This window comes from Lutra lutra, chromosome 1 (genome assembly GCF_902655055.1).
Source record: "Lutra lutra chromosome 1, mLutLut1.2, whole genome shotgun sequence".
Lineage (NCBI taxonomy): Eukaryota > Metazoa > Chordata > Mammalia > Carnivora > Mustelidae > Lutra > Lutra lutra.
The window spans coordinates 204,037-219,807 of NC_062278.1; the positions used below are offsets into that span (position 1 = coordinate 204,037).

A 15,771-nucleotide genomic window follows, 5' to 3' on the forward strand; every position below is an offset into this window, starting at 1 on the left:
GGTCAGCTGCTCATGCGAGACACGCTTTCACCTCTGACCCACAGGGAAGCAGGGTCTGCAATGGCTCGGCGGGGGCTGACACAGCTCTACTTCCTGCACCATCTCACCGAGAACAGAGCATCAGGAAGCAGAAATAAGGGAACAGAACATTCAGAAACAACCGTTTTTCTCATTGGAGAGATCTGTGTGCTTCCAATAAGCCAGATCACTGTGACAAACAGAAGATAAAACGTATCTGTGCAAAGGCTATGTTTCAAGCTTTCCCCTGAGGCCCTCCTTGAGGATAGCTGGCGGGTGACCACGACCATCCACAGGACACCCAGGGCCGCTGCCAACAGCCTGCGTGGGCTGCTGCCCCAAGGTCTCTGGCCTCAAGCCCCAGCCTCTCCTGCCACCCAGGGCCGTCGGCACATCCTTAAGACGGCACCCGCTTGACAGACACGTGCAGGTCTCCTGACTCAACAGAGACAAAGTGACGAGCGTCAGGGACGTGTCCACAAGAAGGCTGAGAGTCACCCAGCTGACTCCGCGGGCAGCCAAACGACCAAACGACCAAAATTTCACATGAAAGCACCTAGCCCCTAAGCCTGCCTCTGCCTGGGGATGTCTAGGCTCCCAGGACCCCACCGAAAACCCCCGCCGGTGACAGGGTGCAGCTGGTGCACCAAATCCGTTGAGCGGAACTAACAGCAAAGAAAGCAGTGTCAGCCCTGGGCCAGGGTGATCTCAGGCAAGTGTCTGTCGTTCCCTCCACATCTAGAAGCCTGGGGGCTTTACGGCGGTCCGCGGCAGTCCTGACGGCACCACCCAAGAAACTGTCGTGAGTCTGGGTGCAGAACAGACACCAACTCCGCACACCGGCTCCCGGACAGAGAACTGAGCCACTGCTGTTGTTAGCAAGTGAGATTCCAAATGACGGAAGGTTTGCGATTTTTCCTAAGATTAATGTAATTTAAAGAAGCGGATGATTTAGAAAAGATCTAACATCTTAATGACTTAGCTTTGCCTGACACCTCCTTTCGGGCTGAGGGGCTATCTCACTTGGAATGCGGAGGAAGAACAGCCAGACCACGGTCGCAGCCCCAGCCTCCAGCCCCGCGGACGGCTCCACAACGGTGCGCACGTGGCAGAGCGGAGGCTGAGACAACACAGAGGCAGCGGCCCAGGAAGGCCCTCAGGAGCCGTCAAGGCCGCATCTAAGGGACCGTCCACCCTACACCTGCCACCTGCACCAGCCCACACCTCCAGAGCAGGAGGGGCTATGACATCAAGAAACCCACCCCCTCTGGGGCCCGGGGGAGGCCAGCACACCACGTGGTCCAGAACGGCCAAACCACAGAAGCATCAAGAATGACCTCTGCTACCAAGAAGCCATTTCCAGATGAAAAAGAGAAGGTGGGTCTCGATGAGCACAGAGGCACCCCTGTGCTGGAGGGACCAGGGCAGCGGGTCACTGACCTATGTGGGCGTGGGCCGTGGGGCCTGCGAGCGTGGCGGCGGATCTCCCTCCTGGGTGAGATGAGGTGGAGGATGCGGAGGATGAGGTGGACGAGCCCTGAATGACCCGGTCGAGCCAGGGCTCGGTGTTGGAATGGCTCTGGAGCGGAGTGGAGGTGAGTCGCGTGGGTCGCCGGAAAGAGCCCTCATCTTCCGAGGCAGATGACGTGTCTGTGATTAAAATAATGACAACAGGCATAATGTCTGGGTGAGTCTGGGAGGAGGGTGGAGGCCCACACCAGCTCCTGCATCTCCCAGGCCTGCCCACAGCAAGCTGTGTTCACCCGCACCACTGCACCCCAGCACGGCCAAGGGGTCATCTCAAGGCTGCCCGCGGTCTATAAGGGCCTGCGTTTGCCCGACTGGAAGAGCCAAGGAGCGCTACCTGGGAACGTGGTCTCAAGAGCCCTGCTGCCCCCACAGGACTGTCCGGGAGCACCACACGCTGGGCGCGAAGGCAACCCCGAGCCCTAAATGGCTTCCGCACATTCCCAGGTGGGGTCACAGCACCGCAGGAGACCCCAAGCGCTGAGCACTCGGCTGAGTGAATGCCCCACACAACCTTCGCGCACGGCCCAGCCGGCCTCCTGAGGCCGCGCAGGGTCACACGGCAGCAGCCCTAACCCACTCCAGGCGTCCCCCCGTCCACCTGCGTCCTCCTGGGGGTGCTGGCAGAGAGCACGGACAAGAATCCCTTCCCCAAGACAACTGCTCCAGTCAGTTAGATTAACTGGTCATTAAGGTTCTACGAGCCACCCTGACTGTGCATTTCATCATTACAAAAAGGTTTTGTTTTTGAAAAGGAGGTAGTACGTCAAGTTATGTTTAGTAAAGACGATAATTCGACAGCCACATTTAGAACATATTTTTTCAACAATATAAACTTTTTTTTCTTTTGAAAGGGAGTGCTACCAAAACCACCAAGCTGTCTTATGAGTCCGGTGTGTCTGGTTTTCACTACATCATCAAACCAAAAACTCCTGTTCCAGTTTTCGTGACTTCAAAAACAAGACAGGGAGCACGGAGCGCCACACGCCACCAACTCCGGGTGTGGCATAGACACAGAGCTTACGACACCTTTGCTGGAGAGAAGCTCCGTGTAAACGTTCTCATTTCTGAAGGTAATGACAACAGAGCAGTAATAAATTTTTAAAATCCTCCAAATAGCCTTATACTCTCCTGTTTAAGGCCTGGTAACAATGTAATAAATAGTCATTAATAAGATGAATAATTTCAAAATTCTTAAATCAGAGAACTTCAGTATCCCAGGAAGCATTGATTTTAGGCTCCTCTCTTGACTAAAAACCATAAATGGCATCTTAGTCAAAGAATCAGATTCTCTTACTAGAGTCCTATAGAAAGCGAGCACTTGCTTGGACCCCACGCGTCCGCCCCAGACGTTCAGGAAGGAATACGGCACATACACAAACATTCCTAACCTCTAACTTCTCCGGATCCCCTCTACAGGGCCGAGGGGAAAGGCAGGCTCCGACGTCAGGGCTGGGGAGCGCCCAGGGAGCCGATGGCATGACGCGGGCGGCCGGTCCGTACCTGGAGGCGTGTAGGTCTCCACGGACGAGTGCGTGAGGGCAGAGCGTCGTCTCGAGGGCATGGGCACCTTCCGCTCCGTGTATCTGGCCAAAGCTGCCTGCACCGCCTCAGTGTGAACATCTACACAGAAACAAGGCTGTGAAGACACTTTCCATGGCTCAGGAAGTAACAAAATTAAGTTTCACACTCTTATCTGTTTGCCCAGAATGAGAAGGAGACGTGAGCGCACGGCCTGTCGTAAAGGAGGGCACGTGATGGGACGAGCCTGGCTGTTGTGCGCAGCTGACGGTCACCGACCTCCACCAGAGACATGCGGTACCTGCATGTTCACGATTTTAGACTTAAAAATTTTTTTAATTTAAAAAATAAGCATGGCCTATGACATTGGCCCTAGATTTCTTTAAATGTTCTTTTGTTTGTAGATCTGGACCCATGTAAATATTTTCAGTTATAAATCAAAACTATATTATAAAAACGAAATCCCCCAAATTAAAAATAAATTGAAACAAATGAACCTAAATGTGTCTCTGGTTGTCGCCTCAACTATTCCAGAGGACTCTCACATACACAGACTGTCCAGCCTGTCCCTCTGGGGTAGTTACTAAGGACAAGTCAGATTATACACTCTGGGGGCTCCCGGGTGGCTCGGTCAGTGACACACCTGACTCTTGATCTCAGCTCAGGTCTCAGTCTGAGGACCCTGAGTTCAAGCGCTATATTGGCTCCACCACTTAAGAAAAGAAATATAGGAGTGCCTGGGTGGCTCAGTGGGTTAAGTCTCTGCCTTTGGTTCAGGTCATGATTCCAGGGTCCTAGGATCGAGCCCCGCATCGGGCTCTCTGCTCAGCGGGGAGCCTGCTCCCTCCCCTCTCTCTGCCTGCCTCTCTGCCTACTTGTGATCTGTCTGTCAAATAAATTAATAAAAAATCTTAAAAAAAAAAAAAGAAAGAAAGAAAGAAAAGAAACATAAACTCTTTCCTGCAATCACACAGTGATGCTACCGTCCCTGGGAGCCAAGATACTCATGAGGAAGAAGATGCACACACAGAAAGGACGTGCCTCTCTTCCTGGATCTGAGTGGGAAGTGTCAGCGTGAACACATGCGATATTTTGTCTTTAACTATGACGCGGCACCTCTGCCCACTAAAAATGTCTAGAAGTGCCTGTCCAGGGGTGTCTTGGTGGCTCAGTTATTAAGCATCTGCCTTTGGCTCAGGTCCTGATTCAGGGTCCTGGGTTTGAGCCCCGCATCGGGCCCCCTGCTCAGCGGGGAGCCTGCTTCCCCCTCTCACTGCCCCTCCCTGCTTGTGCTTTCTCTTGTGCTCTGCTCTCTCTCAAATAAGTAAAATCTTTAAAAAAAAGTGTCAGCTCAGGGGGCGCCTGGGTGGCTCAGTGCGTTAAGCCTCTGCCTTCGGCTCAGGCCATGATCCCAGTGTGCTGGGATCGAGCCCCGCATCGGGCTCTCTGCTCAGCGGGGAGCCTGCCTTCTCCTCTGTCACCGCCTGCCTCTCTGCCTACTTGTGATCTGTCAAATAAAAAAAAAAAAAATCTTAATTTAAAAAAGAAAAAAAAGGGTCAGCCCAACGAGTAACCCTTGCACCCAGAATGTGGTCTTCAAATTCCATCCTCTGGAGGATGCCGAGAGAGGCAGAGTCTAGGGCTGCAGCAAGAAATGCACAGAGGAGCTGAGAGCGTCTCGTCATGACCGCCAGTGAGGACCCGGTCCAGCAGCTCAGGACTGTGGAACTGACTGGGGGAGGCTCCCAAAGGCTAGGGTTGGGACGGTTTGAACACCGACAAGGACAGATGCCAGAACGGACTGAACACCAAACGCAGAGGTGCCTGGGTGGCTGATTCTGATTCTTGATTTCGGCTCCGGCCACGGTCTCAGGGTCGTGGAATCGAGCCCCACATCAGACTCTGTGCTCACTGCGGCATCTGTTTCAGATTCTCTTTCCCTCTCCTTTGCCCCTCACCCTGCCCTACTCTCCTTCCCCCTCTCAAATGAATAAGTAAATCTTAGAGAGAGAGAGAGAGCTATCAGTCCGTACACACAGACAAAAGAACAGAGGGAGAAAGAGAAGCAGCAGAATCAACCGGCGGCCGTCGGAGACGCTAGCGACCCGACTCATCATTCTAAAAAGGACAAATGAATGGGAAGAACTGAGCACATCCTGGTTCTCCCGCACCAGGGAGCAAGCAAGGCGGAGTCTGTCTTTCTAGTAGGACGCCAGCCTTTGAATGAAAAAGGATGACAGAGGCAGCTGCACCATTCTGCAACCCTCATGAGTGACCGGATCTAGGCACTGGGTACGGCCCGCTGCAGGCATCCCGGGCAGGCTGTCCTCCCAGCGCAGGAACGCAGCGCCGTGTCTCGTCTCAGGGACAACCGCGCACCTAACCCGACCCCCGTGGGCCTCGGACGGGTGTAAGTCAGGAAGGACTGAAAACACCATCAAACATTTGTGATGTGTAGATCTTATCTGGGCCCTGGGTCCAGACAAACTGTCTGGGTCACGGGGCGGCCACGGGGGACCTGGCTGGCTCAGTCGGGACAGCACAGCACCCAATCTTGGAGTACGCGTTTGAACCCCACGTGGGGCACAGAGCTTACTTAAAAATTTTTTTTAAATAATAATCAAAAATTAAAAACCACATGAACATTTGGATATTTGATATTAAGGAATTATTGCTAATTAATTTGTGATGATGGTTTTATCTTTTAGAGATACAAGGACATGATCCTTTTCAGAAATGGACACCAAGAATACTGTGACATCTCAATGAAATAACGTGATCGCAGAGGTTTCTTCAGAATCATGTGGGAAGGGAGGACCCAGGTGGAAAGTGGACAAATGGGTCCAGACTGACATGATAGTGACTCGAGACGGTTATTACACGAGGAAGTCCATTCCTATACATGTTTCCATTTTTCTCCAACAAAATGTTTTTAAAACACTTAAAATCCTTACAGTGAAATGTTCCACAGAGTGCTAATCAGAGATGAAAAATCTGCACACAGATGTATAAAATAAAGTTTACAAACATCAAAGACAACAAGGCAATTCCGTAAGCTTCCAGAGAGAAAGCTGTCTCACCTTGGGAGGATCAAGGGACAGACTCACATTAGTGAAGAGGAACTACCGGCAGCAGGAAGGCAACGACGTACTGCTGAAGAAGGAAGAGCCGAACCCAGAATTTCACACTCGGCCAAGAATCACTGAAACATGAGGGCCTAACAAAAACACTCGCAGACACAGAAGGTGTTTGAGAGGAGCCCCTGCCATGACACGGCAGTGACCACGAGCACACACCTGGAGCCCTGTCGCAGTCTCAGAAGCGAGCGCCATCACAAACGCAGGTGAAACGACACCGAACTGAAAATCGACACAGTATCAGCGTAACAGGGGTCCAAGCCAACAAATCCAAGGAGCTCAGAAATCCAAGAAGCCCAAGAAACCGAAAACCATACACACCAAGGCACATGTACTGAGCGGAAGACGCTCCTGTGATTTGTCCCACATCACAGATCACCCCGACCTGCACAAACACAGGCTAAAGCACGCCATGTGCGAGACGAAAGCTAAAGCACTCATGTTGCACGATTGACCCCGGGAGCCTGGTGCGTGGACATTGGCTGGCCTCCAAGTCAGAACGGGCCCTTCTGTGAGTCTAGCCTCACATCTCCTCTCATCCCCTGCTGCTCCAGGCAGGGCTGGCCCCCCGGGAATGGAATCCCTGAGGGGAGGCAGACACACTCGCCCGGGCTCCTTGAGGACGTGAAGACGCAAGAACGTGGAAATGCCATGCTCCAAACAGCACGTAGGTGAACAAACGTTTAACCTCAGACCCCGTCACAGGCCCTAGAAACACGGCCCTTCTGGGGACAGTCAGCGGAAGTCTTCGCTGCAGGGAGGACGCCCCGCCCGGGCCTGTCGCCCACCCTGGGTGTCTCCACGGGGCTCCCCCCGCTGAGAAGGCTGGGTGTCGTCAGCACCCGATCTGCGGGAACTCCGTCCTACTCTCCTTTACTGCTGACTGTTGTCCTCATCTAAGCCCGGATTTCTCTTTTCTTCTATTTCCACTAGGTTTTTGCTTTATATTAGTAAAATGTTTTTTCCCCTTGAGACTGAAAGTACAGCTGCTGTGAGGAGAACAGCACATTATAATTGCTCCAAACCAGCGATAAAGAGAAAAACCTTTGAAGTCCCAGAGGAAAAAAAGTCACGTCATAGACAAGGGAACAACACTAAGGAACAAGACAACAAAACTCCTCCTAGAAGAGCACAACTGATGTCCACGATCGCTACTAAGCTATAATCCCTGAAACGTGCACTTGCCACAGACGAGCACCAGCAGGACAGGCCGAGTCCAGAAGCAATATCACGCACACCTGTGCAGGCGCTCCCAGATCGAGGAGCAAAGGTGGTGCATTCTCCACAAGCGATGGGGGCAACTGGGCATCTGTATGCAAAAAAATGAGCTTTGATTCATACCTTGAACTAATACTAAACCAAATGGATCACAGGCTTAAAGCTAAAATATAAAACTATAAAACATCTAGAAGAAAACAGAGGTAACAATTAACAATCTTCGTGACCTTAGGCAGGCCAGATTTTTTAGATACGAGAACAAAAGCACTATCCACTAAAAAACACAAGAACGAAAACAAAAACCCAGCTAAGTTGAACTTCATTAAAATTAAAAACTAGGGGCATCTGGGTGGCTCAGTCAGTTAAGCGTCTCACTTCTGCTTCTGGCTTCGGGGGGAGGTGATCTTGGGTCATGGGGTGGGCCCCGCACTGGGCTCTGTGTTCAGCGCAGAGTCTGCTTCCCCCCATTCCTCTGCTCCTCCCCCCGCTGCTGCTACTAGCTTTCTCCCACTAAATAAATAAATGAACAAATAACATCTTTTTAAAAATAAATAAAATTTAAAACTTCTGCTCTTCAAAAGCCACTTTAAGAGAATGCAAAGAACCAGCTAGGGGCGCCTGGGGGGCTCAGGGGGTTAAAGCCTCTGCCTTCGGCTCAGGTCATGGTCTCAGGATCCTGGGATTGAGCCCCGCGTCGGGCTCTCTGCTCAGCAGGGAGCCTGCTTACCCCCCCCCGCCCCCCAAACTGCCTCTCTGCCTACCTGTGATCTCTCTGTCAAATAAATAAATAAAATCTTAAAAAAAAAAAAAAGGACTGACAAAGTAACAGCAGTCTCCTTAGAAGGAAATCTCCAAAATTAGAAAAAAATAGTAACACCTACAGTAGTAAAGCTGCTCCGAAATACACAAAAACTACCCATCCCAGTCCCAGTCCCAGTCCCGTCCCAGTCCCAGGCCCAGTCCCATCCCAGTCCCAGTCCCCGTCCCAGTCCCAGCCCCGTCCCAGTCCCAGTCCCGTCCCAGTCCCAGTCCCATCCCAGTCCCGTCCCAGGCCCAGGCCCAGGCCCAGTCCCAGTCCCCGTCCCAGTCCCATCCCAGTCCCATCCCAGTCCCAGTCCCAGTCCCGTCCCAGTCCCCATCCCAGTCCCAGTCCCCATCCCAGTACCGTCCCAGTCCCATCCCAGTCCCAGTCCCATCCCAGTCCCGTCCCAGTCCCAGTCCCGTCCCAGGTCCAGGCCCAGGCCCAGGCCCAGGCCCAGTCCCTGTCCCATCCCAGTCCCAGTCCCAGTCCCGTCCCAGTCCCCATCCCAGTCCCAGTCCCCATCCCAGTACCGTCCCAGTCCCATCCCAGTCCCAGTCCCATCCCAGTCCCGTCCCAGTCCCAGTCCCGTCCCAGGTCCAGGCCCAGGCCCAGGCCCAGTCCCTGTCCCATCCCAGTCCCAGTCCCCGTCCCGTCCCAGTCCCAGTCCCACAGCTGGAGGCAGGAAAATGGACAAAAAGTTTAAAGAAATCATACTAACTGCAGGGGGGAAGGACGACTTCTCTAGGGGTTTTCATAAGCATCCCGTGGGGAGAGACCACTAACCCTACTGGTTACATTAAGGAAGACTGCAGTTGTGTGAAGGTTAGGTTTTCCTCTTGAGAAGTCGCGGGCTATGGTAAGTTATCATTCCCTGAGACCAGTCTCTTCACAGCCATTTACAGCCAAGGCCACGGGGGCGGCTGCCCACGTCTGGTCCTACCTGACCGGAAGCGCTCGTCCCGGGAGCTGGGGGGCCTTGGCTTCCGCTGTTTGGACACGGCAGCTGTGGTCTGGGTGGGAGCAGGGATCCTGTTCTCGGCTTGTAGGGATGGATCTACTCCTGCAACACATTTTGTAGGATCATCTTGTGTAAACAGTTTGCTTTTCCAATGATGGAAAAATCCACTTAAAACACCACACATTCTCCTGTGTTGTTTACAGCACACACTGTACCGACAGTAACAATCCAGGCACAAGCATCCAGCAGTGGTCCCTGAAGCCCAGAAGACCCCTGGGTCTGGAGGCTGGGGACAGAGCCATGAATACCCACTTCCCGCTTGCTCTCCCGAAAGTGCCCAGCCTGCCCTGCCTCACTGTCCACCATCCGCAGGAAGGGTGACCAGCAACAGCGTCCCCGAGCCCAGCGGGCCAGCACTTGCGGCCACCTGGGGCAGAGTCTCTTGGGAAGGCCCTGCAAAAGCATACTTGTGCATCGTAAATGCTCCCTGAATCTGAAATGCCTTGTGCCCTTTCCCTGGCACTGTCCACGACGTCAGTGACTCCCCATGAAGCAGTCACTGGGGAGAAGCAGCCGCCCTGAGACACAGGCAGAAACATGGGCAGTGGTGAGTGAGGGGTGCTCGTGACCGGACAGCCTGAGGGCACAGGGTACAGAGACCTCAGGTGCTGACACCTTAGCCTGGGGTGCCCAGGCTGTGTCTCCAAACCCAACTTGCTGTGTCTCCAAACCCAACACCCAGACGGCCTGCACTGCACAGCCCCTGACCACATAGGCCCGGAGGACGGTGTGGTGAGGAAAGGGACGGGGCCCAAGCAGGCAGGCTCATGAAACAGAATCCATGGTGTTGTCTGAGCTCTAATTTGCTGACCTTCGAGAACAGCACAGGGCAAGCCTCCCATCATGTTCATCATGATCAAGTTCCACTTTAGTCTCTGGCTCAAGACATCTTGTAAAAGTAGCCTGCAGGCATTCCAGCCCCGTTGGTCCCACCAGCCCTCACCCCTCCCAAGAAGGGGCCGTCTATCCCTGCCTCCGACCTGTGCTGGACAGCGCGGCAGAGACCACCTGGTGTGACCTGGAGACAACACGCCAAGAGGACACGCGACAGGATGGCGGGGCCCGCAGCGGCTGGCTCTGTGCAGGGGGCGAGCGGCCCTTGGAGCTCCGCCAGGCTGCAGGTGTGTGAGCAGAACACAGGTCATCACTGGTGCTGAGGACCGCATCTCGGGGTGCTCGGTTACGCAGAGCTAGAAGATGGGGTGCTCCTTCCGGAAGTCCGTGTTAGCGCTCCAAATCCGAGCGTGTACACGCACGCACCGCAATGCCGGGCGCACTGTGACTGGATGAATGACTCCGACGTTCGTGATGGAGAATACATCGACCCTCCTGCATCACGGACACACGCCTGTGGACACCCTTACGTTTGCTCCCCAAATACAGGTGCATTCATCCTTCGAGAGACTCGTGGGTTCCACAAGAATGCGCTCCCGATGTGGAACGGTCGCGAGAGGGAGCAGGTGCTTTTTCATTTTTACAGGTCCCGGGAGAGGACTTTCCGAAGGGCTACAGCGACACGGTGCCCACGAGCGGCGCAGGGAAGGGCATTTCCCTCAGCCTCGCCAGCACTGGGTGTTCAGAAGGATGTTTAGAATTTTGCCGGTCTGATAGGAGGAAATGGTTCACTTCGGTTCGCATTTCCGTACCCACTCGTGGGGAGGAACATCTTCGTTTCCTCTTCTTTGAATTTCTACTCAGCTCATCGAGCTAATGAGTTCCCAAGAAAGAGCTGCAGAGACCGGCCAGGACGGCGGCCCTCACACAAGGCTTCCCCTCAGCGCTCTCCTGTGCTCTCCGACACCATCGCCGGGCGCGTCTCCCCCGCCTGGGCTACAGAGGCCCCCGTGTGTGTCACTTAGCCTGACAGCGGCTGGTGACGCCTGTCCCGTGCTTTTCACGACACGCCAACAGTCTCCTTCAATTCCCATTGGGCTCAGAGACTCTTCTGTTTTGGAGTAATGAATGTCAGTACGTATTCTTTTTATTGTCGACTTACTGTAAGGTACATCACCCCGACACAGGCAGTATAAACCACGTGTCCCGTTTATAAATCGTTACACGGGAAAAAACCGAATGGGACTTCAGCAGTGGTAAGGGGAGACACAAGCACCTCCGGGCCCCCCTGCGCCCCCGCCTCACTCCACGAGCACACGGCACGCTGACTTCCGGGAAAACCATGGCCTTGTCTCTCTTCCCAGCTACGTAAGAGTTCCTGAACAGTGCAGGTCGGCTTTCCTAAGCTGCAGTGGCTGTGCTCCCCTGTGAGTGGCTTTCGCCCCCCGTCACGTTTCTGAGAGCCAGCTCTCCGACGCGTGTGGGTCTCCAAGCTCTCCCCCGGATGGACTCTGCTGGGGGCGTCTGCGCTCCCGGCGCCGTAGGGATCCAACATGGGTTGCTGCGCAGAGAGGACAAGTGCGAGCGTCCCGGGGGTCGTCCAGAGCACCTGTGCAGCTGGTCACCAATGCCCCCTTCAGCTTTGCCAGCTGTCCCCACCCCTCGGCTAGCGTCCCCTCCAACAAGCCGTGCAGGCTTTCATCCACATTCCTCTGATTCCCACTGAGGTTAAACCTCTTTCTTTGCTGCTGGCTAGTGGGCTCGCCACTTAGGAAACAGTGGTGCGAGGCTCCAGCCCAGCCTCCTACTGAGCTTTGTAAAAAGTATGTTGGGGGACTTTCCAGCTATTTAAGGTTAAACTGATTCCAATTAAATCAAAAATCCAGTCTCCCAGTTACACCAGCCGTGTTTCAAGTGCTCAGCAGCTGTCTACGGCCAGGGGTCACAGAACATTTCCTTTATCACCAAAGGGAATAAACAGGACAGGGCCGCCTTACATGCTCTGCACACTAGTTCTTTTTCAGTTCCGTTAGAATTCTCTTCTCACTGTGTGACATGCCCTTACTCTCTTGACAGTGACTGTGGGTACAATGACATTGTTCATTTCACCAGTCGCCACTCCCTCCCTCAGGCCCTTCTCAGCCTCTACAGAGACCTGTGATGTCCCACCCATTTTGCCATGTCGTGCAATGGTGACCATTTTCCTGTAGGACCCTCTAAGGGGCTGTAGCTTTTGCCTTTTCTACTGGCCCTTCTCTGCCGGACACTGATTGTTGTGTCCAGGCTATGAGGACAAGGAGCTGTGCAGCACTGTGCCCTGTAACGCTGTCCCCCCATAGGCCACGGCTGCACGCACGCACGTGTGAGTCTGTGTCTGGGCTCCTGGTCCCACTCTGCTGGTCCGGCTGCCTGCCCTCGTTCCAAACCAGGTCGTCTTCATGAGAGCAGCACGATCGCAGTTCTTCTTATCCTGGTAGGGCAAATCTTCCCACCTCATTCCTCCTTTTTGAGCACATTTCAAATCTCTTGGCCCTTTAAACTTATATGTAAATTTTAGAATTAGCTTGTTAAATTCCACCAAAAAAACAAAACAAAACAAAACAAAACCTGTTGAAATGACAAGTGTGTTAGCTCCGCAGATCAATTTAAGGTAGGAAGAACCGACACCTTTACGGCATTTATTCTGAACCGAAGTAACGGGACGTTCCTTACTAAAATCACAAGAAGAATCGTGTTCTATCACCATAAAAATATAATAAATCCTATTTGGAAATGAGATCTATACCAAACCCAAGCTGTAAATTATAACCTGTGAGCTACATTATTTACTATTAGTGACGCTGCCCAGTCCTCCTTGGTAAACTATGAAACATACCAACGTGAAACTCTCGAATCCACATTTAGGTCACGTTTGGTGAGAAAACGGACTGTTAGAAAACAGGTAGCGTGCAGACTTTACCTTGGAGCAGCGGGATGTAGCGCGCAAGCAGCTTTGCCCGTTTCTTCTCATAGCCTTTCTGAGTGATGTCACCTAAAACACAGCAGCAAAAGATGATTATATTTTCTCCAAAGTTCCAAAGTTCCGGAATGAAACGGTAGTTCCTAATGGAGGAACTGGAAACACCAACACCTCTGGTGCACCCACACGACAGAACACGTTGAACTACTGATGCCTTCAACCTGGACAGAGCTGCCCTGAGCGTTGCTAAGTGAAAGTAGGCAGCTCACAGGGCTACATACTGAGTTACTCCACTTACAGGACATCCTAGAAGGGACCAAACCATCGGACAGAGCAGAGGGTGGCTGCCAAGAGATGGGGGTGAGGGGAGGGCGGACTCCAACAGGGAAGGAGGGGGTTTTCGGCCGCAAGGAAGCCGTTCTGTTTTGATGGTGGTGGCGGCTCATGACTGCACATGCCCATCAAAACCCAAGACCTGCACACCAGGAAGGGCGAGTCTTACTGTGTGTAAATAATACTTTGGTTTTAAAAATTGTGATCTTCATCCCCTAAGAGTCTGCCAGAAATGCAGATTCTAAAAAAAAATTTAATAAAAATTTTAAAAATAAACATTTTTGAAGTGAAAAACAAAGAAAGAGAAGCACTCGGAGGCCACGCCCCACAACCGAGCTGAGCCGGCCTCCCGCCCAGACCCCGCAGCGAGCCCCGTGCGGCCCGTGCACACACGGTGTGAGGCCGGGCCGGGACCCGGGAACAGGGCCTGCCGCGCTGACACGTGGTCACACGGAAGAACAGCGAATGAATCCGGGCAGAGGAACGAGACAGGAAGTGTGTCTTCATGGAAACACTCCTCGAGCTCTGTGCACAGTCTGCTTCCTAGAGAGAACTTGGCGTGCCCCACAGGCATCTGTCATGTCTTAGAGACTTTCTTTAGACCCGAAATACATATTACAATTTCCACTAGTAGCCTGTTTGGGCAACGTCGTCGACAAAAGCTTTCACTGTTTTGAAGCTCTCCTCCCCTCCCAGCCCTGGCCCCCCACACGAGCCCAGGGCCGGGCCGCTGGCAGCCGGGAGGCCGGGCCGCCATCCCCGGGGCCTCACCAAGCACGGCCTGTCCATGCTCGTGACTGCAGGATTCGCTGTGCCGACAGGTCCCCCAGCCAAGCGAACACTTGCTGGAAGTCTCTGGGGAGACACTCCTACAGCATCCCGCAAAAGAGGTCTGAAGTCAGGGAGCACCAGGTTCTGCCGTCCCAACAGGCAGGCGGCTGCTCTGGTCCAGGCCGGACGAACCCGAGCTCCCGGGGTCTGCCCTGCGTTAACCACAGCTCCTTAGCTGCCCTCCCCGCAGAGCCGCTCCTGTGGCCCTCACCTACCCTGCACTCGCTTACAGCTCTGTCCCCACTGGGTTCCCTCCCCCACAGCAAACCAGTCTTTTATTGTTGTTTTTTTTTTTTTTTTTTTTTTCAGATTTTATTTACTTATTTGACAGAGAGAGACAGAGATCACAAGCAGGCAGAGAGGCAGGCAGAGAGAGGAGGAAGCAGGCTCCCCACCCAGCAGAGAGCCCAAAGTGGGGCTCGATCCCAGGACCCTGAGATCATAACCTGAGCCGGAGGCAGAGGCTTAACCCACTGAGCCCCCCAGGCACCTCGTCTTTTAATCTGAGTTTGTTCTGCAGAATGTACGGCGCTTTGTGTCCATGTATCTGTACCTGCCCTGAACGGCAGGATATGGCGCCTCTCACTCTGATTTCTTCTGCTAAGCCCTCCATCTCTAACATCAGCCAGTCCATGAGGCAGTGAGTACACTGACCGGCTGCTACCGGCCCGGGGCCTTGGGGCGCACTGTCCTTGCCCTGCCCACTCACTGCACCAGAGACCCCAAACTGGGCCACCATAGGATTGTGGAATATAGCTTCTAAGAGTTTAACTTGTGAACAACTTTAAAGCACATGTATTTTTTAAAGCAATATCTGCTAACAAATTATGCTTCTTCTGAAATATATGAAAATATATAATTGAGACAAATGAAATGAAAACTAAATATTGTTACACAACACAAAAACTGATAAACCCCTATTTCAAAGCAGAGCACTGATTTTCCAGGATACTTAAAAATAAGTATTCATTTCCTAGAAACGGACCCTTGCGTGGTTCCCATTTCAAACGAGCATTTCCACGCAAAGGCGCCAGGGAATGTTCAGAAGTGAAACGTTAACTCCCTGCTTCGTGCCTGATATCGCAAAAGCGGTCTCGTGTCTTCTCGCTGAACCGGCTGAACGTAGCCAAGAGACACGTTTTCATGCGTAACCAGTTACCATATTTCTCATCTCCCACTCAGACACTAACCCAACGCAAACTTCTCCCCACGCGGAGTGCGAGGCGGAATTCCAAAAGAGAATGCAGACACAAAACGAGTAAGCTAGTAGGAAAGGGACTCAAATCCAGATTTTCTGAACCCACGTTCAGTAAACAGCCAAGAGGCAAACAGCAGAGGCACACAAACCTGGGAGTTGCCCTGACCCAACCACCTAGGCCGAGGCTCACCCCTGGTTGCGCACCCAGAGGGGGAAGATGCCAGGGCCCCTCCTTCTCAGGTGGTCTGGGAGCTGCTGGCTATTCCGACCAGCCCTCCAGCTAGGGCGATGCTCTGGGGCGCAGGCTGGCCAAACTCATTTCGGGCTACAAATGCAAAATCGCAACAGTTCTCCCCAAGTCCCAACCCAGACACG

The 15,771-nt window shown here is 53.1% G+C and overlaps 1 protein-coding gene across 11 annotated transcripts in view; it reads right to left on the reverse strand.

The window, feature by feature from the left end:
* Nucleotides 1–15,771, reverse strand: part of DIP2A (disco interacting protein 2 homolog A) — a 97,244-nt gene that overhangs the window by 61,392 nt on the left and 20,081 nt on the right. For 10 of the 11 annotated variants that reach the window (XR_007125143.1, XR_007125144.1, XR_007125146.1 and 7 more), the window contains exons 2-5: nt 13,035–13,106; nt 9,164–9,283; nt 3,049–3,168; nt 1,459–1,668 (exon numbers count right to left, since the gene is read on the reverse strand). Coding sequence is in view for 8 of the 11 variants with exons in the window: in XM_047717722.1 (XP_047573678.1) it covers nt 1,459–1,668; nt 3,049–3,168; nt 9,164–9,283; nt 13,035–13,106 (522 nt within the window). In the remaining 3 variants the exon portion in view is untranslated. The remainder of the gene's footprint in view (nt 1–1,458; nt 1,669–3,048; nt 3,169–9,163; nt 9,284–13,034; nt 13,107–15,771) is intronic. The other variant, XM_047717712.1, reaches the window with a different exon arrangement.